The sequence below is a fragment of the Saccoglossus kowalevskii genome, chromosome 14, assembly GCF_978046115.1.
Source record: "Saccoglossus kowalevskii chromosome 14, keSacKowa6.1, whole genome shotgun sequence".
NCBI lineage: Eukaryota > Metazoa > Hemichordata > Enteropneusta > Harrimaniidae > Saccoglossus > Saccoglossus kowalevskii.
In genome coordinates, this window is record NC_140654.1 from 10,572,375 (window position 1) to 10,595,867 (window position 23,493).

A 23,493-nucleotide genomic window follows, 5' to 3' on the forward strand; every position below is an offset into this window, starting at 1 on the left:
TACCGAATCCAACACTAGCATATAAACTTACCAAAGATGAACACCAGTGTTACCAAATCCAACACCAGCAAATACACTTACCAAAGATGAACACCAGCATTACCGAATCCAACACCAGCAAATACACTTACCAAAGATGAACACCAGCATTACCAAATCCAACACCAGCAAATACACTTACCAAAGATGAACACCAGCATTACTGAATCCAATACTAGCAAATACACTTACCAAAGATGAACACCAGCATTACCAAATCCAACACCAGCAAATATACTTACCAAAGATGAACACCAGCATTACCAAATCCAACACTAGCAAATACACTTACCAAAGATGAACACCAGCATTACCAAATCCAACACCAGCAAATACACTTACCAAAGATGAACACCAGCATTACTGAATCCAATACTAGCAAATACACTTACCAAAGATGAACACCAGCATTACCAAATCCAACACCAGCAAATATACTTACCAAAGATGAACACCAGCATTACCAAATCCAACACTAGCAAATACACTTACCAAAGATGAACACCAGCATTACCAAATCCAACACTAGCAAATACACTTACCAAAGATGAACACCAGCATTACCAAATCCAACACTAGCAAATACACTTACCAAAGATGAACACCAGCATTACCAAATCCAACACTAGCAAATACACTTACCAAAGATGAACACTACCATTACCGAATCCAACAATAGCAAATACACTTACCAAAGATGAACACCAGCATTACTGAATCCAACACTAGCAAATACACTTACCAAAGATGAACACTACCATTACTGAATCCAACATCAGCAAATACACTTACCAAAGATGAACACCAGCATTACCGAATCCAACACCAGCAAATACACTTACCAAAGATGAACACCAGCATTACAAAATCCAACACTAGCAAATACACTTACCAAAGATGAACACCAGCATTACTGAATCCAACACTAGCAAATACACTTACCAAAGATGAACACCAGCATTACCAAATCCAACACTAGCAAATACACTTACCAAAGATGAACACCAGCATTACCAAATCCAACACTAGCATATAAACTTATCAAAGATGAACACTAGCATTACCGAATCCAACACTAGCAAATACACTTACCAAAGATGAACACCAGCATTACCGAATCCAACACTAGCAAATACACTTACCAAAGATGAACACCAGCATTACCGAATCCAACACTAGCAAATACACTTACCAAAGATGAACACTAGCATTACCGAATCCAACACTAGCAAATACACTTACCAAAGATGAACACCAGCATTACTGAATCCAACACTAGCATATAAACTTACCAAAGATGAACACTAGCATTACCGAATCCAACACTAGCAAATACACTTACCAAAGATGAACACCAGCATTACTGAATCCAACACTAGCAAATACACTTACCAAAGATGAACACTAGCGTTACCGAATCCAACACTAGCAAATATACTTATCAAAGATGAACACTACCATTACCGAATCCAACACTAGCAAATACACTTACCAAAGATGAACACCAGCATTACCGAATCCAACACTAGCAAATATACTTACCAAAGATGAACACTAGCATTACCGAATCCAACACTAGCAAATACACTTACCAAAGATGAACACCAGCATTACTGAATCCAACACTAGCAAATACACTTACCAAAGATGAACACTAGCGTTACCGAATCCAACACTAGCAAATATACTTATCAAAGATGAACACTACCATTACCGAATCCAACACTAGCAAATACACTTACCAAAGATGAACACCAGCATTACCAAATCCAACAATAGCAAATATACTTATCAAAGATGAACACTACCATTACCGAATCCAACACTAGCAAATACACTTACCAAAGATGAACACCAGCATTACCAAATCCAACACTAGCAAATACACTTACCAAAGATGAACACCAGCATTACCGAATCCAACACTAGCAAATACACTTACCAAAGATGAACACCAGCATTACCGAATCCAACACTAGCAAATACACTTACCAAAGATGAACACAAGCATTACCGAATCCAACACTAGCAAATACACTTACCAAAGATGAACACCAGCATTACCGAATCCAACACCAGCAAATACACTTACCAAAGATGAACACCAGCATTACCGAATCCAACACTAGCAAATATACTTATCAAAGATGAACACTACCATTACCGAATCCAACAATAGCAAATACACTTACCAAAGATGAACACCAGCATTACTGAATCCAACAATAGCAAATACACTTACCAAAGATGAACACCAGCATTACCGAAGCCAATAATAGCAAATACACTTACCAAAGATGAACACCAGCATTACCGAAGCCAATAATAGCAAATACACTTACCAAAGATGAACACCAGCATTACCGAATCCAACACTAGCAAATACACTTACCAAAGATGAACACCAGCATTACTGAATCCAACAATAGCAAATACACTTACCAAATATGAACACTAGCATTACCAAATCCAACACTAGCATATAAACTTACCAAAGATGAACACCAGCATTACTGAATCCAACACTAGCAAATAAACTTACCAAAGATGAACACCAGCATTACCGAATCCAACAATAGCAAATACACTTACCAAAGATGAACACTAGCATTACCGAATCCAACACTAGCAAATACACTTACCAAAGATGAACACCAGCTTTACCAAATCCAACACCAGCAAATACACTTACCAAAGATGAACACCAGCATTACTGAATCCAACACCAGCAAATACACTTATCAAAGATGAACACTAGCATTACCGAATCCAACACTAGCAAATACACTTACCAAAGATGAACACTAGCGTTACCGAATCCAACAATAGCAAATACACTTACCAAAGATGAACACTAGCGTTACCGAATCCAACAATAGCAAATACACTTACCAAAGATGAACACCAGCATTACCAAATCCAACACTAGCATATAAACTTACCAAAGATGAACACCAGCATTACCAAATCCAACACTAGCATATACACTTACCAAAGATGAACACCAGCATTACCGAATCCAACAATAGCAAATACACTTACCAAAGATGAACACCAGCATTACCGAATCCAACACTAGCATATAAACTTACCAAAGATGAACACCAGCATTACCAAATCCAACACTAGCATATACACTTACCAAAGATGAACACCAGCATTACCGAATCCAACAATAGCAAATACACTTACCAAAGATGAACACCAGCATTACCAAATCCAACACTAGCATATAAACTTACCAAAGATGAACACCAGCATTACCAAATCCAACACTAGCATATACACTTACCAAAGATGAACACCAGCATTACCGAATCCAACAATAGCAAATACACTTACCAAAGATGAACACCAGCATTACCAAATCCAACACTAGCATATACACTTACCAAAGATGAACACCAGCATTACCGAATCCAACAATAGCAAATACACTTACCAAAGATGAACACCAGCATTACCAAATCCAACACTAGCATATAAACTTACCAAAGATGAACACCAGCATTACCAAATCCAACACTAGCAAATACACTTACCAAAGATGAACACCAGCATTACCGAATCCAACACTAGCAAATACACTTACCAAAGATGAACACCAGCATTACTAAATCCAACACTAGCAAATACACTTACCAAAGATGAACACCAGCATTACCGAATCCAACACTAGCAAATACACTTACCAAAGATGAACACCAGCATTATTGAATCCAACACTAGCAAATACACTTACCAAAGATGAACACCAGCATTACCGAATCCAACACTAGCAAATACACTTACCAAAGATGAACACCAGCATTACTGAATCCAACACTAGCAAATACACTTACCAAAGATGCACACCAGCATTACCAAATCCAACACTAGCAAATACACTTACCAAAGATGAACACCAGCATTACCGAATCCAACAATAGCAAATACACTTACCAAAGATGAACACCAGCATTACCGAATCCAACAATAGCAAATACACTTACCAAAGATGAACACCAGCATTACTGAATCCAACACCAGCAAATACACTTACCAAAGATGAACACCAGCATTACCGAATCCAACACTAGCAAATACACTTACCAAAGATGAACACCAGCATTACTAAATCCAACACTAGCAAATACACTTACCAAAGATGAACACCAGCATTACCGAATCCAACACTAGCAAATACACTTACCAAAGATGAACACCAGCATTACTGAATCCAACACTAGCAAATACACTTACCAAAGATGCACACCAGCATTACCAAATCCAACATCAGCAAATACACTTACCAAAGATGAACACCAGTGTCACCGAATCCAACACTAGCAAATACACTTACCAAAGATGAACACCAGCATTACTGAATCCAACACTAGCAAATACACTTACCAAAGATGCACACCAGCATTACCAAATCCAACATCAGCAAATACACTTACCAAAGATGAACACCAGTGTTACCGAATCCAACACTAGCATATAAACTTACCAAAGATGAACACCAGCATTACCGAATCCAACACTAGCAAATACACTTACCAAAGATGAACACCAGCATTACCGAATCCAACACTAGCAAATACACTTACCAAAGATGAACACCAGCATTACCGAATCCAACACTAGCATATAAACTTACCAAAGATGAACACCAGCATTACCGAATCCAACACTAGCAAATACACTTACCAAAGATGAACACCAGCATTACCGAATCCAACACTAGCAAATACACTTACCAAAGATGAACACAAGCATTACTGAATCCAACACTAGCAAATACACTTACCAAATATGAACACTACCATTACCGAATCCAACAATAGCAAATACACTTACCAAAGATGAACACCAGCATTACTGAATCCAACACTAGCAAATACACTTACCAAAGATGAACACCAGCATTACCGAATCCAACACTAGCAAATACACTTACCAAAGATGAACACCAGCTTTACCAAATCCAACACTAGCAAATACACTTACCAAAGATGAACACTAGCATTACTGAATCCAACACTAGCAAATACACTTACCAAAGATGAACACCAGCATTACCGAATCCAACACCAGCAAATACACTTACCAAAGATGAACACCAGCATTACCGAATCCAACACTAGCAAATACACTTACCAAAGATGAACACTAGCATTACTGAATCCAACACTAGCAAATACACTTACCAAAGATGAACACCAGCATTACCGAATCCAACACCAGCAAATACACTGGCTAGATGCATTTTGGATCTGGCTTCAAAGTCATCTGCATTCTTCACAGCTCTATAAAGTTAAACATTGTTTTTATTGCATGCCTCACTCTCATGTAAATTTGATACATAGTTTAGAATAGTGTTTTGCCACCATTGTTCATGTTCATTTTTGATGCATCTAATAAATATAAATAAATACATCCCATAATATCTGGCAAATGATTCTCTGCACTCAGGCGCAAGCTTCCATGTTCGATCAGCAATAATATACAAGCTTTTCTGGAGTCTGATCTAAAACTCCTTTGAAAAGTATTTATATTAAAGGGACTCGTAGCCCAAATTTGTCTGCTCTTTTTCTTATATTCTTCAATATTTCTGGAAATGAATCCTAATTTTGGAGCCAACAGACAAAATTTGAGTCAATTTTAGTTATTACTCAAAAAATTTGATTATTTTTGTCCCAATCTTCTGAAAGAAAGTGCAGACTATAAACAGGACTATTTTCTGAATTTGTGATAAAAAGAAGAAACTGGCGGTGAAAAAATTAATAGATATTTTCAATCAAAGAGAAAATTATATATCATCTATTGCATGATGAGATAGGAAACATGGATATGTACCTCTTTTGTACTCCTCTCCCTGTCAAAGACAGTTAGACACATCATTACGAAATACCTCAAAAACAAATTGAGTGAAATATAATACAATAATTGATAGATTACCTTCGCATATATTTTTTTATTATCTTGAGTGCATCCAATGCCCAAATATCACTAATTGGATTACTACCTTGATAGGCTGGTCTTTCAATTGGATTACTGGGACGAGGGGTTCGCTCATTAAATGGAATAGCCGTGTAAGACTCTAAAGCATGGCTAGAAAGCAAAAAAAAAACATAGTTAAACTAATGAACAGCTTGCCTGTGATTGCTAGAGAACTGTAAGAGTAAGTAGATGCGTTAATGAAATGATCACAGACCTGTAGCTGAAATGTGGTTAATGTAAATTGAATCAGAAAACAAAATGGCCACCAATCAACCATTTCAAATTTGATCAAAGTGTATCAAGGTTCCATAATGTTCAATGTGTGTAGTAAATCTCAAAGAAATCCATACATATGTCACTGAACATTCATGTAATGAACTGCAGAAATGATTTATTTTGATGATTTTTTGCCCTAAAATAACCACCATTCAATAATTATGAATTGGATCATGAAATTAATGTATACACGTGTGACAGGATGTATGTGTGACGTTTGAAAATTGATTCAGGCATATGGGTGCACAGAGGTGAATTAAGTCCAAATTGGATCTAATAATTGTATTATACAAGATCAATAGAGAATTGAAGATATTGTCACGAAATGATCATTATTCATGTATTGTCATGAATAAATCTGACAGAGGTTCACCAAAAATTATCTACATACTAAATAGCAAAGTAATTGAGTTGGTAGTTTTCTAGAAGAAGTCGAAAATAGATTTGTTGACGGATGGACAGCGACAGCGACCAATCACCTATATGAACAGCTGCGCTCAGTCATCTTTGATGACTGAAGAGCTAAAAACTCTTCAAATCGAGTCACTCTTAACCAATAAATCTTGCTTATCATTTTTTGTTTTTTAATTATAGTTTTCATCCCCCAAAAATTCAAAACTATTTAAACCTAATTATTAGCCCTATTTTAAAATTAAATCTCACCACAAGACATCAAACCCGCTATAAGCAGCAACGCTTTCAGGCATATGTAATGTATGCAGTGGATCCACGATACCAAGCAACGGTCGGATAGTACGACTGCCAATTCCTATAAATATATAGAAAGAAACAAAAAATAGATATGTCAGTGATCAGTTTGTGCGATAGTTTGTGGCCAGTTTGTGTGAGAGTTTGTGGTCAGTTTGTGTGAGAGTTTGTGGTCCGTTTGTGTGAAAGTTTGTGGTCAGTTTGTGTGAGAGTTTGTGGTCAGTTTGTGTGAGAGTTTGTGGTCAGTTTGTGTGAGAGTTTGTGCGATAGTTTGTGGTCAGTTTGTGTGAGAGTTTGTGGTCAGTTTGTGTGAGAGTTTGTGTGAGAGTTTGTAGTCAGTTTGTGTGAGAGTTTGTGGTCAGTTTGTGTGAGAGTTTGTGGTCAGTTTGTGTGAGAGTTTGTGGTCAGTTTGTGTGAGAGTTTGTGGTCAGTTTGTGTGAGAGTTTGTGCGATAGTTTGTGGTCAGTTTGTGTGAGAGTTTGTGGTCAGTTTGTGTGAGAGTTTGTGGTCAGTTTGTGTGAGAGTTTGTGGTCAGTTTGTGTGAGAGTTTGTGGTCAGTTTGTGTGAGAGTTTGTGGTCAGTTTGTGTGAGAGTTTGTGGTCAGTTTGTGTGAGAGTTTGTGTGAGAGTTTGTAGTCAGTTTGTGTGAGAGTTTGTGGTCAGTTTGTGTGAGAGTTTGTGGTCAGTTTGTGTGAGAGTTTGTGCGATAGTTTGTGGTCAGTTTGTGTGAGAGTTTGTGGTCAGTTTGTGCGATAGTTTGTGGTCAGTTTGTGTGAGAGTTTGTGGTCAGTTTGTGTGAGAGTTTGTGGTCCGTTTGTGTGAGAGTTTGTGGTCAGTTTGTGTGAGAGTTTGTGGTCAGTTTGTGTGAGAGTTTGTGCGATAGTTTGTGGTCAGTTTGTGTGAGAGTTTGTGGTCAGTTTGTGTGAGAGTTTGTGGTCAGTTTGTGTGAGAGTTTGTGGTCAGTTTGTGTGAGAGTTTGTGTGAGAGTTTGTGGTCAGTTTGTGTGACAGTTTGTGCGATAGTTTGTGGTCAGTTTGTGTGAGAGTTTGTGGTTAGTTTGTGTGAGAGTTTGTGGTCAGTTTGTGTGAGAGTTTGTGTGAGAGTTTTGAATGAATGATGCATTTTATTGCAAAGTTGTTTTTGCATCTAAATTGCAGGTACATTCCAGTTCCATTCCCAGCATTATACTACCAGTAATGTTATATTTTTGGGGGCATCTTTCAATGTTAAAACAGCAATTACTTTGTATAATTGAACATGTATTCCTATATGTATGATGTATGTGCCAAATATGAATGAAAATGGTCCATAAGCTTTGGAGATATAGCATGGTCAAAAAGCAAGACGGCTGACAGTCAGCCACCTTTGATCTGATTATGAAACAAATTGTTATAGACATGTAATCTTAAATGCGCAATGTATGTACCAGATTTGAACAAAAGCAGATAAAGCATGCATAAGATATCACATTTTCAGTCGGCCATCTTTTATCCGATCACGAACAAAATCATCATAGACATATGTATACTAACATGTATAATGTAGGTACCAAATTTGAACAAAAACTGACAAAGCATGCATGAGATACCACAATTTCAAACAAGCAGCCTATCGGCTGAGATAGCTCCGCTGTTAGCAATGCACATTTCAATTAAAGAACTGAAGACATCATTAGAAAATGAACAATATGTATAGTATCAAAGCAATCGAACTTACAGTTTTTAACAAGAAGTCGAGAATATCACTTTTTACCAAAATGACAAAAATATTCACCAAAATTAGAGAATTGAAGTTATCATCACAAAATGAACAAATCTGAGAGAGGTCCACATGTAGTACCTATATATGTAATATCAAAGCAATCTGACTTACAGTTTTTAACAAGAAGTCGAAAATATCACTTTTTACCAAAAATGACAAAAATAACCACCAAAATTAGAGAATTGAAGTTATCATCACAAAATGAACAAATCTGAGAGAGGTCCACATGTAGTACCTATATATGTAATATCAAAGCAATCTGACTTACAGTTTTTAACAAGAAGTCGAAAATATCACTTTTTACCAAAAATGACAAAAATAACCACCAAAATTAGAGAATTGAAGATATCATCACGAAATGAACAAATCTGAGAAAGGTCTACATGTAGTATCTATATATGTAATATCAAAGCAATAGAACTTTTGGTTTTTAATTAACAAGAAGACGAGAATATCACTTTTTACCAAAAATTACAAAAATATTCACCAAAATTAGAGAATTGAAGATATCATCACAAAATGAACAAATCTGAGAGAGGTCTACATGTAGTATCTATACATGTAATATCAAAGCAATTGAACTATTGGTTTTTTAACAACAAGTCGAAAATATCACTTTTTACCAAAAATTAGAAAAATATTCATCAAAATTAGAGAATTGAAGATATCATGAAATGAACAAATCTAAGAGAGGTCTACCCAAGGTACATATACACCAAGTATCAAAGCATTCAGGCTTGTAGTTTTCAAGAAGAAGTCGAAAAAGTAAAACATTGACACGGACGACGACGGACAATCACTCATATGATAAGCTCCGCTCGACAAAGTCGCCAGCGGAGCTAAAAACAAAATGGTTGCCAATAGCCCATCTTTGAACCGATCGTGAAAACAAATTGTCATAGACATGTATCCTAACATGTATAATGTGTGTACCATATTTGAACAAAAACTGACAAAACATGCATAAGATACTACATTTTCAAAAAACAAAATGGCTGCCAGTCAGCCATCTTGGATTGAACCAGTAAACCACTGCACGTGCATATGTCCCAGATAAAGTACTAGGCACATACAAAGAAAGAACAGATTTGGTCCACAGGGTTCTGAATTATGACGGACAGACCAACAGGAGGATGGATGGATAGACAGACAGACGGAAAGACGAAGACCGAATGATTCATTTGAATGGGTAATAAAATAATAAAGTAATAAAAGGGCTGAGCGGGAAAAGTTTCTGCACTTTTTTCTTATATTCTTCAATATTTCTGGAAATGAACCTTAATTTTGGAGCCAGTACACAAAATTATAGAATTTTAGTCAATTTTCACTCAAAAAAAATTGTTTTGTGACAGTGAGCATTTCACTCATAACATGTTAGTAAAATTTAGTCAAAAATTTGGCAAAATTTCTTTCATAATATTATTCTTACCTGTTTTTGCTTTTAATGGTTCATAATCAAAAATAGCTACCCCAGTAGTTTCGCTTCCAGTACCTGCAGTCGTTGGAACTGAACACAAAAGAAATATTTCACATTTTAAACTGGAACAGAAAAAACATTCAGTTAACATGACAAAGAAATAAAACATTTGACACAATCAGGGCTGATTTAAAATTATATTTTTCAAATGAATGATGCATTTTATTGCAAGGTTGTTTTTGCATCTTGCACATACACCTTCTGTTTCATGCCTGGCTTTATACTAATGTTATATTTTTGGGGGCGTCTTAGGGTGAACCTTGGTAAGATTTGTATGCGAGTGGTTGTGTAGTGACCTTGACTGGTGGATTGACATTCAACTTACTAGCTATCAATGGTTTGGCCTTTATCTTACCAGCTATCAATGGTTTGGCCTTTATCTTACTAGCTATCAATGGTTTGACATTCAACTTACTAGCTATCAATGGTTTGACATTCAACTTACTAGCTATCAATGGTTTGACATTCAACTTACTAGCTATCAATGGTTTCACATTAAACTTACTAGCTATCAATGGTTTGACATTCAACTTACTAGCTATCAACGGTTTTGCCGTTATCTTACTAGCTATCAATGGTTTGACATTCAACTTACTAGCTATCAATAGTCTGACACTCAACTTACTAGCTATCAATAGTCTGACATTCAACTTACTAGCTATCAATGGTTTAACATTCAACTTACTAGCTATCAATGGTATGACATTCAACTTACTAGCTATCAATGGTATGACATTCAACTTACTAGCTATCAATGGTTTGACCTTTATCTTACTAGCTATCAATGGTTTGACATTCAACTTACTAGCTATCAATGGTTTTGCCTTTATCTTACTAGCTATCAATGGTTTGAAATTCAAATTACTAGCTATCCATGGTTTGAAATTCAACTTACTAGCTATCAATGATTTAGCCTTTATCTGATTAGCTATCAATGGTTTGACATGCAAATTACTTGCTATTAATGGCTTGACATTCAACTTACTAGTTATCAATGGTTTAACATTCAACTTACTAGCTATCAATGGTTTAACATTCAACTTACTAGCTATCAATAGTTTGACATTCAACTTACTAGCTATCAATGTTTTGGCCTTTATCTTACTAGCTATCAATGGTTTGACATTCAACTTACTAGCTATCAATGGTTTGACATTCAACTTACTAGTTATCAATGGTTTAACATTCAACTTACTAGTTATCAATGGTTTAACATTCAACTTACTAGTTATCAATGGTTTAACATTCAACTTACTAGCTATCAATGGTTTGACATTCAACTTACTAGCTATCAATGGTTTGACATTCAACTTACTATAGCTATCAATGGTTTGACATTCAACTTACTAGCTATCAATAGTCTTACATTCAACTTACTAGCTATCAATGGTTTGACATTCAACTTACTAGCTATCAATGGTTTGACATTCAACTTACTAGCTATCAATGGTTTGACATTCAACTTACTAGCTATCAATGGTTTGACATTCAACTTACTAGCTATCAATAGTCTTACATTCAACTTACTAGCTATCAATGGTTTGACATTCAACTTACTATATATATAGCTATCAATGGTTTGACATTCAACTTGCTATAGCTATCAATGATTTGACATTCAACTTACTAGCTATCAATGGTTTGACATTCAACTTACTAGCTATCAATGGTTTGACATTCAACTTACTATAGCTATCAATGGTTTGACATTCAACTTACTAGCTATCAATAGTCTTACATTCAACTTACGAGCTATCAATGGTTTGACATTCAACTTACTAGCTATCAATGGTTTGACATTCAACTTACTAGCTATCAATGGTTTGACATTCAACTTACTAGCTATCAATGGTTTGGCCTTTATCTTACCAGCTATCAATGGTTTGGCCTTTATCTTACTAGCTATCAATGGTTTGACATTCAACTTACTAGCTATCAATGGTTTGACATTCAACTTACAAGCTATCAATGGTTTGACATTCAACTTACTAGCTATCAATGGTTTCACATTAAACTTACTAGCTATCAATGGTTTGACATTCAACTTACTAGCTATCAACGGTTTTGCCGTTATCTTACTAGCTATCAATGGTTTGACATTCAACTTACTAGCTATCAATAGTCTGACATTCAACTTACTAGCTATCAATAGTCTGACATTCAACTTACTAGCTATCAATGGTTTAACATTCAACTTACTAGCTATCAATGGTTTGACATTCAACTTACTAGCTATCAATGGTTTTGCCTTTATCTTACTAGCTATCAATGGTTTGAAATTCAAATTACTAGCTATCCATGGTTTGAAATTCAACTTACTAGCTATCAATGATTTAGCCTTTATCTGATTAGCTATCAATGGTTTGACATGCAAATTACTTGCTATTAATGGCTTGACATTCAACTTACTAGTTATCAATGGTTTAACATTCAACTTACTAGCTATCAATGGTTTAACATTCAACTTACTAGCTATCAATAGTTTGACATTCAACTTACTAGCTATCAATGTTTTGGCCTTTATCTTACTAGCTATCAATGGTTTGACATTCAACTTACTAGCTATCAATGGTTTGACATTCAACTTACTAGTTATCAATGGTTTAACATTCAACTTACTAGTTATCAATGGTTTAACATTCAACTTACTAGTTATCAATGGTTTAACATTCAACTTACTAGCTATCAATGGTTTGACATTCAACTTACTAGCTATCAATGGTTTGGCCTTTGTCTTACTAGCTATCAATGGTTTGGCATTCAACTTACTAGCTATCAATAGTCTGACATTCAACTTACTAGCTATCAATGGTTTAACATTCAACTTACTAGTTATCAATGGTTTGACATTCAACTTACTAGCTATCAATGGTTTGGCTTTTATCTTACTAGCTATCAATGGTTTGACATTTAACTCACTAGGTATCAATGGTTTGGCCTTTATCTTACTAGCTATCAATGGTTTGAAATTCAAATTACTAGCTATCAATGGTTTGAAATTCAAATTACTAGCTATCAATGGTTTAACATTCAACTTACTAGCTATCAATGGTTTGACATTCAACTTACTATAGCTATCAATGGTTTGACATCCAACTCACTAGGTATCAATGGTTTGGCCTTTATCTTACTAGCTATCAATGGTTTGAAATTCAAATTACTAGCTATCAATGGTTTGACATTCACCTTACTAGCTATCAATAGTCTTACATTCAAATTACTAGCTATCAATGGTTTGACATTCAACTTACTAGCTATCAATGGTTTGGCCTTTATCTTACCAGCTATCAATGGTTTGGCCTTTATCTTACTAGCTATCAATGGTTTGACATTCAACTTACTATCTATCAATGGTTTGACATTCAACTTACTAGCTATCAATGGTTTGACATTCAACTTACTAGCTATCAATGGTTTGACATTAAACTTACTAGCTATCAATGGTTTGACATTCAACTTACTAGCTATCAACGGTTTTGCCGTTATCTTACTAGCTATCAATGGTTTGACATTCAACTTACTAGCTATCAATAGTCTGACATTCAACTTACTAGCTATCAATAGTCTGACATTCAACTTACTAGCTATCAATGGTTTAACATTCAACTTACTAGCTATCAATGGTTTGACATTCAACTTACTAGCTATCAATGGTTTGACATTCAACTTACTAGCTACCAATGGTTTGACATTCAACTTACTAGTTATCAATGGTTTGACATTCACATTACTAGCTATCAATAGTCTTACATTCAGATTACTAGCTATCAATGGTTTGACATTCAACTTACTAGCTATCAATGGTTTGACATTCAACTTACTAGCTATCAATGGTTTGACATTCACCTTACTAGCTATCAATAGTCTTACATTCAAATTACTAGCTATCAATGGTTTGACATTCAACCTACTAGCTATCAATGGTTTGACATTCAACTTACTATAGCTATCAATGGTTTGACATTCAACTTACTAGCTATCAATAGTCTGACATTCAACTTACTAGTTATCAATGGTTTAACATTCAACTTACTAGCTATCAATGGTTTTGCCTTTATCTTACTAGCTATCAATGGTTTGAAATTCAAATTACTAGCTATCCATGGTTTGAAATTCAACTTACTAGCTATCAATGATTTAGCCTTTATCTGATTAGCTATCAATGGTTTGACATGCAAATTACTTGCTATTAATGGCTTGACATTCAACTTACTAGTTATCAATGGTTTAACATTCAACTTACTAGCTATCAATGGTTTAACATTCAACTTACTAGCTATCAATAGTTTGACATTCAACTTACTAGCTATCAATGTTTTGGCCTTTATCTTACTAGCTATCAATGGTTTGACATTCAACTTACTAGCTATCAATGGTTTGACATTCAACTTACTAGTTATCAATGGTTTAACATTCAACTTACTAGTTATCAATGGTTTAACATTCAACTTACTAGTTATCAATGGTTTAACATTCAACTTACTAGCTATCAATGGTTTGACATTCAACTTACTAGCTATCAATGGTTTGACATTCAACTTACTATAGCTATCAATGGTTTGACATTCAACTTACTAGCTATCAATAGTCTTACATTCAACTTACTAGCTATCAATGGTTTGACATTCAACTTACTAGCTATCAATGGTTTGACATTCAACTTACTAGCTATCAATGGTTTGACATTCAACTTACTAGCTATCAATGGTTTGACATTCAACTTACTAGCTATCAATAGTCTTACATTCAACTTACTAGCTATCAATGGTTTGACATTCAACTTACTATATATATAGCTATCAATGGTTTGACATTCAACTTGCTATAGCTATCAATGATTTGACATTCAACTTACTAGCTATCAATGGTTTGACATTCAACTTACTAGCTATCAATGGTTTGACATTCAACTTACTATAGCTATCAATGGTTTGACATTCAACTTACTAGCTATCAATAGTCTTACATTCAACTTACGAGCTATCAATGGTTTGACATTCAACTTACTAGCTATCAATGGTTTGACATTCAACTTACTAGCTATCAATGGTTTGACATTCAACTTACTAGCTATCAATGGTTTGGCCTTTATCTTACCAGCTATCAATGGTTTGGCCTTTATCTTACTAGCTATCAATGGTTTGACATTCAACTTACTAGCTATCAATGGTTTGACATTCAACTTACTAGCTATCAATGGTTTGACATTCAACTTACTAGCTATCAATGGTTTCACATTAAACTTACTAGCTATCAATGGTTTGACATTCAACTTACTAGCTATCAACGGTTTTGCCGTTATCTTACTAGCTATCAATGGTTTGACATTCAACTTACTAGCTATCAATAGTCTGACATTCAACTTACTAGCTATCAATAGTCTGACATTCAACTTACTAGCTATCAATGGTTTAACATTCAACTTACTAGCTATCAATGGTTTGACATTCAACTTACTAGCTATCAATGGTTTTGCCTTTATCTTACTAGCTATCAATGGTTTGAAATTCAAATTACTAGCTATCCATGGTTTGAAATTCAACTTACTAGCTATCAATGATTTAGCCTTTATCTGATTAGCTATCAATGGTTTGACATGCAAATTACTTGCTATTAATGGCTTGACATTCAACTTACTAGTTATCAATGGTTTAACATTCAACTTACTAGCTATCAATGGTTTAACATTCAACTTACTAGCTATCAATAGTTTGACATTCAACTTACTAGCTATCAATGTTTTGGCCTTTATCTTACTAGCTATCAATGGTTTGACATTCAACTTACTAGCTATCAATGGTTTGACATTCAACTTACTAGTTATCAATGGTTTAACATTCAACTTACTAGTTATCAATGGTTTAACATTCAACTTACTAGTTATCAATGGTTTAACATTCAACTTACTAGCTATCAATGGTTTGACATTCAACTTACTAGCTATCAATGGTTTGGCCTTTGTCTTACTAGCTATCAATGGTTTGGCATTCAACTTACTAGCTATCAATAGTCTGACATTCAACTTACTAGCTATCAATGGTTTAACATTCAACTTACTAGTTATCAATGGTTTGACATTCAACTTACTAGCTATCAATGGTTTGGCTTTTATCTTACTAGCTATCAATGGTTTGACATTTAACTCACTAGGTATCAATGGTTTGGCCTTTATCTTACTAGCTATCAATGGTTTGAAATTCAAATTACTAGCTATCAATGGTTTGAAATTCAAATTACTAGCTATCAATGGTTTAACATTCAACTTACTAGCTATCAATGGTTTGACATTCAACTTACTATAGCTATCAATGGTTTGACATCCAACTCACTAGGTATCAATGGTTTGGCCTTTATCTTACTAGCTATCAATGGTTTGAAATTCAAATTACTAGCTATCAATGGTTTGACATTCACCTTACTAGCTATCAATAGTCTTACATTCAAATTACTAGCTATCAATGGTTTGACATTCAACTTACTAGCTATCAATGGTTTGGCCTTTATCTTACCAGCTATCAATGGTTTGGCCTTTATCTTACTAGCTATCAATGGTTTGACATTCAACTTACTATCTATCAATGGTTTGACATTCAACTTACTAGCTATCAATGGTTTGACATTCAACTTACTAGCTATCAATGGTTTGACATTAAACTTACTAGCTATCAATGGTTTGACATTCAACTTACTAGCTATCAACGGTTTTGCCGTTATCTTACTAGCTATCAATGGTTTGACATTCAACTTACTAGCTATCAATAGTCTGACATTCAACTTACTAGCTATCAATAGTCTGACATTCAACTTACTAGCTATCAATGGTTTAACATTCAACTTACTAGCTATCAATGGTTTGACATTCAACTTACTAGCTATCAATAGTCTTACATTCAAATTACTAGCTATCAATGGTTTGACATTCAACTTACTAGCTATCAATGGTTTGACATTCAACTTACTACAGCTATCAATGATTTGACATTCAACTTACTAGCTATCAATGGTTTGACATTCAACTTACTATCTATCAATGGTTTGGCCTTTATCTTACTAACTATCAATGGTTTGACATTTAACTCACTAGGTATCAATGGTTTGGCCTTTATCTTACTAGCTATCAATGGTTTGAAATTCAAATTACTAGCTATCAATGGTTTAACATTCAACTTACTAGCTATCAATGGTTTGAAATTCAAATTACTAGGTATCAATGGTTTGACATTCACCTTACTAGCTATCAATAGTCTTACATTCAAATTACTAGCTATCAATGGTTTGACATTCAACTTACTAGCTATCAATGGTTTGGCCTTTATCCTACCAGCTATCAATGGTTTGGCCTTTATCTTACTAGCTATCAATGGTTTTACATTTAACTCACTAGGTATCAATGGTTTGGCCTTTATCTTACTAGCTATCAATGGTTTGAAATTCAAATTACTAGCTATCAATGGTTTGAAATTCAAATTACTAGCTGTCAATGGTTTAACATCCAACTCACAACGTATCAATGGTTTGGCCTTTATCTTACTAGCTATCAATGGTTTGAAATTCAAATTACTAGCTATCAATGGTTTGAAATTCAAATTACTAGTTATCAATGGTTTGACATTCACATTACTAGCTATCAATAGTCTTACATTCAAATTACTAGCTATCAATGGTTTGACATTCAACTTACTAGCTATCAATGGTTTGACATTCAACTTACTAGCTATCAATGGTTTGACATTCAACTTACTAGCTATCAATGGTTTGACATTCAACTTACTAGCTATCAATGGTTTGACATTTAACTTACTAGCTATCAATGGTTTGACATTCAACTTACTAGGTATCAATGATTTGACATTCAACTTACTATAGCTATCAATGGTTTGACATTCAACTTACTAGCTATCAATGGTTTGACATTCAACTTACTAGCTATCAATGGTTTGACATTCAACTTACTAGCTATCAATGGTTTGACATTCAACTTACTAGCTATCAATGGTTTGACATTCAACTTACTAGCTATCAATGGTTTGACATTTAACTTACTAGCTATCAATGGTTTGACATTCAACTTACTATAGCTATCAATGGTTTGACATTCAACTTACTATAGCTATCAATGGTTTGACATTCAACTTACTAGCTATCAATGGTTTGACATTCAACTTACTAGCTATCAATGGTTTGACATTCAACTTACTATAGCTATCAATGGTTTGACATTCAACTTACTAGCTATCAATAGTCTTACATTCAACTTACTAGCTATCAATGGTTTGACATTCAACTTACTAGCTATCAATGGTTTGACATTCAACTTACTAGCTATCAATGGTTTGACATTCAACTTACTAGCTATCAATGGTTTGACATTCAACTTACTATAGCTATCAATGGTTTGACATTCAACTTACTATAGCTATCAATGGTTTGACATTCAACTTACTAGCTATCAATGGTTTGACATTCAACTTACTAGCTATCAATGGTTTGACATTCAACTTACTATAGCTATCAATGGTTTGACATTCAACTTACTAGCTATCAATAGTCTTACATTCAACTTACGAGCTATCAATGGTTTGAAATTCAACTTACTAGCTATCAATGGTTTGACATTCAACTTACTAGCTATCAATGGTTTGACATTCAACTTACTAGCTATCAATGGTTTGACATTCAACTTACTAGCTATCAATAGTCTTACATTCAACTTACTAGCTATCAATGGTTTGACATTCAACTTACTAGCTATCAATGGTTTGACATTCAACTTACTAGCTATCAATGGTTTGACATTCAACTTACTAGCTATCAATGGTTTGACATTCACCTTACTAGCTATCAATAGTCTTACATTCAAATTACTAGCTATCAATGGTTTGACATTCAACCTACTAGCTATCAATGGTTTGACATTCAACTTACTATAGCTATCAATGGTTTGACATTCAACTTACTAGCTATCAATGGTTTGACATTCAACTTACTAGCTATCAATGGTTTGACATTCAACTTACTAGCTATCAATGGTTTGACATTCAACTTACTAGCTACCAATGGTTTGACATTCAACTTACTAGTTATCAATGGTTTGACATTCACATTACTAGCTATCAATAGTCTTACATTCAGATTACTAGCTATCAATGGTTTGACATTCAACTTACTAGCTATCAATGGTTTGACATTCAACTTACTAGCTATCAATGGTTTGACATTCACCTTACTAGCTATCAATAGTCTTACATTCAAATTACTAGCTATCAATGGTTTGACATTCAACCTACTAGCTATCAATGGTTTGACATTCAACTTACTATAGCTATCAATGGTTTGACATTCAACTTACTAGCTATCAATAGTCTGACATTCAACTTACTAGTTATCAATGGTTTAACATTCAACTTACTAGCTATCAATGGTTTGACATTCAACTTACTAGCTATCAATGCTTGGACATTCAACTTACTAGCTATCAATGGTTTGACATTCAACTTACTAGCTATCAATGGTTTGACATTCAACTTACTAGCTATCAATGGTTTGACATTCAACTTACTAGCTATCAATGGTTTGGCCTTTATCTTACTAGCTATCAATGGTTTGACATTCAACTTACTAGCTATCAATGGCTTAACATTCAACTTACTAGCTATCAATGGTTTGACATTCAACTTACTAGCTATCAATGGTTTGGCCTTTATCTTACTAGCTATCAATGGTTTGACATTTAACTCACAAGGTATCAATGGTTTTGCCTTTATCTTACTAGCTATCAATGGTTTGAAATTCAAATTACTAGCTATCCATGGTTTGAAATTCAACTTACTAGCTATCAATGATTTAGCCTTTATCTGATTAGCTATCAATGGTTTGACATGCAAATTACTTGCTATCAATGGTTTGACATTCAACTTACTAGCTATCAATGGTTTGACATTCACCTTACTAGCTATCAATAGTCTTACATTCAAATTACTAGCTATCAATGGTTTGACATTCACCTTACTAGCTATCAATAGTCTTACATTCAAATTACTAGCTATCAATGGTTTGACATTCAACCTACTAGCTATCAATGGTTTGACATTCAACCTACTAGCTATCAATGGTTTGACATTCAACTTACTATAGCTATCAATGGTTTGACATTCAACTTACTAGCTATCAATAGTCTGACATTCAACTTACTAGCTATCAATGGTTTGACATTCAACTTACTAGCTATCAATGGTTTGACATTCAACTTACTAGCTATCAATGGTTTGACATTCAACTTACTAGCTATCAATGGTTTGGCCTTTATCTTACTAGCTATCAATGGTTTGATATTCAACTTACTAGCTATCAATGGTTTAACATTCAACTTACTAGCTATCAATGGTTTGACATTCAACTTACTAGCTATCAATGGTTTGGCCTTTATCTTACTAGCTATCAATGGTTTGACATTTAACTCACAAGGTATCAATGGTTTTGCCTTTATCTTACTAGCTATCAATGGTTTGAAATTCAAATTACTAGCTATCCATGGTTTGAAATTCAACTTACTAGCTATCAATGATTTAGCCTTTATCTGATTAGCTATCAATGGTTTGACATGCAAATTACTTGCTATTAATGGCTTGACATTCAACTTACTAGTTATCAATGGTTTAACATTCAACTTACTAGCTATCAATGGTTTAACATTCAACTTACTAGCTATCAATGGTTTGACATTCAACTTACTAGCTATCAATGTTTTGGCCTTTATCTTACTAGCTATCAATGGTTTGACATTCAACTTACTAGCTATCAATGGTTTGACATTCAACTTACTAGTTATCAATGGTTTAACATTCAACTTACTAGCTATCAATGGTTTGACATTCAACTTACTAGCTATCAATGGTTTGACATTCAACTTACTAGCTATCAATGGTTTGGCCTTTGTCTTACTAGCTATCAATGGTTTGACATTCAACTTACTAGCTATCAATAGTCTGACATTCAACTTACTAGCTATCAATGGTTTAACATTCAACTTACTAGTTATCAATGGTTTGACATTCAACTTACTAGCTATGAATGGTTTGGCTTTTATCTTACTAGCTATCAATGGTTTGACATTTAACTCACTAGGTATCAATGGTTTGGCCTTTATCTTACTAGCTATCAATGGTTTGAAATTCAAATTACTAGCTATCAATGGTTTGAAATTCAAATTACTAGCTATCAATGGTTTAACATTCAACTTACTAGCTATCAATGGTTTGACATTCAACTTACTATAGCTAACAATGGTTTGACATTCAACTTACTAGCTATCAATGGTTTGACATCCAACTCACTAGGTGTCAATGGTTTGGCCTTTATCTTACTAGCTATCAATGGTTTGAAATTCAAATTACTAGCTATCAATGGTTTGACATTCACCTTACTAGCTATCAATAGTCTTACATTCAAATTACTAGCTATCAATGGTTTGACATTTAACTCACTAGGTATCAATGGTTTGGCCTTTATCTTACTAGCTATCAATGGTTTGAAATTCAAATTACTAGCTGTCAATGGTTTGAAATTCAAATTACTAGCTATCAATGGTTTAACATTCAACTTACTAGCTATCAATGGTTTGACATTCAACTTACTAGCTATCAATGGTTTGACATTCAACTTACTAGTTATCAATGGTTTAACATTCAACTTACTAGTTGTCAATGGTTTAACATTCAACTTACTAGCTATCAATGGTTTGACATTCAACTTACTAGCTATCAATGGTTTGGCTGTTGTCTTACTAGCTATCAATGGTTTGACATTCAACTTACTAGCTATCAATAGTCTGACATTCAACTTACTAGCTATCAATGGTTTGACATTCAACTTACTAGCTATCAATGGTTTGGCCTTTATCTTACTAGCTATCAATGGTTTGACATTTAACTTACTAGGTATCAATGGTTTGGCCTTTATCTTACTAGCTATCAATGGTTTGAAATTCAAATTACTAGCTATCAATGGTTTGAAATTCAAATTACTAGCTATCAATGGTTTAACATTCAACTTACTAGCTATCAATGGTTTGACATTCAACTTACTATAGCTATCAATGGTTTGACATTCAACTTACTAGCTATCAATGGTTTGACATCCAACTCACTAGGTATCAATGGTTTGGCCTTTATCTCACTAGCTATCAATGGTTTGAAATTCAAATTACTAGCTATCAATGGTTTGACATTCACCTTACTAGCTATCAATAGTCTTACATTCAAATTACTAGCTATCAATGGTTTGACATTCAACTTACTAGCTATCAATGGTTTGGCCTTCATCATACTAGCTATCAATGGTTTGACATTTAACTCACTAGGTATCAATGGTTTGGCCTTTATCTTACTAGCTATCAATGGTTTGAAATTCAAATTACTAGCTATCAATGGTTTGAAATTCAAATTACTAGCTATCAATGGTTTAACATTCAACTTACTAGCTATCAATGGTTTGACATTCAACTTACTAGCTATCAATGGTTTGACATCCAACTCACTAGGTATCAATGGTTTGGCCTTTATCTTACTAGCTATCAATGGTTTGAAATTCAAATTACTAGCTATCAATGGTTTGAAATTCAAATTACTAGCTATCAATGGTTTGACATTCACCTTACTAGCTATCAATAGTCTTACATTCAAATTACTAGCTATCAATGGTTTGACATTCAACTTACTAGCTATCAATGGTTTGACATTCAACTTACTATAGCTATCAATGGTTTGACATTCAACTTACTAGGTATCAATGGTTTGGCCTATATCTTACTAGCTATCAATGGTTTGAAATTCAAATTACTAGTTATCAATGATTTAACATTCAACTTACTAGCTATCAATGGTTTGACATTCAACTTACTATAGCTATCAATGGTTTGACATTCAACTTACTAGCTATCAATGGTTTGACATCCAACTCACTAGGTATCAATGGTTTGGCCTTTATCTTACTAGCTATCAATGGTTTGAAATTCAAATTACTATCTATCAATGGTTTGACATTCACCTTACTAGCTATCAATAGTCTTACATTCAAATTACTAGCTATCAATGGTTTGACATTCAACTTACTAGCTATCAATGGTTTGGTCTTTATCTTACCAGCTATCAATGGTTTGGCCTTTATCTTACTAGCTATCAATGGTTTGACATTTAACTCACTAGGTATCAATGGTTTGGCCTTTATCTTACTAGCTATCAATGGTTTGAA

At 34.2% G+C, this 23,493-nt stretch overlaps 1 protein-coding gene across 2 annotated transcripts in view; it reads right to left on the reverse strand.

Annotated features, from left to right (window-relative positions):
* LOC102803000 (hydroxyacid-oxoacid transhydrogenase, mitochondrial-like) overlaps positions 1 to 23,493 on the reverse strand; it is a 34,220-nt gene that overhangs the window by 5,026 nt on the left and 5,701 nt on the right. For both annotated transcript variants that reach the window (XM_085507644.1, XM_085507646.1), the window contains 4 exons: positions 10,198 to 10,275; positions 6,964 to 7,069; positions 5,983 to 6,135; positions 5,232 to 5,330 (listed from right to left, as the gene is read on the reverse strand). In XM_085507644.1, the coding sequence (XP_085363770.1) occupies positions 5,232 to 5,330; positions 5,983 to 6,135; positions 6,964 to 7,069; positions 10,198 to 10,275 (436 nt within the window). The remainder of the gene's footprint in view (positions 1 to 5,231; positions 5,331 to 5,982; positions 6,136 to 6,963; positions 7,070 to 10,197; positions 10,276 to 23,493) is intronic.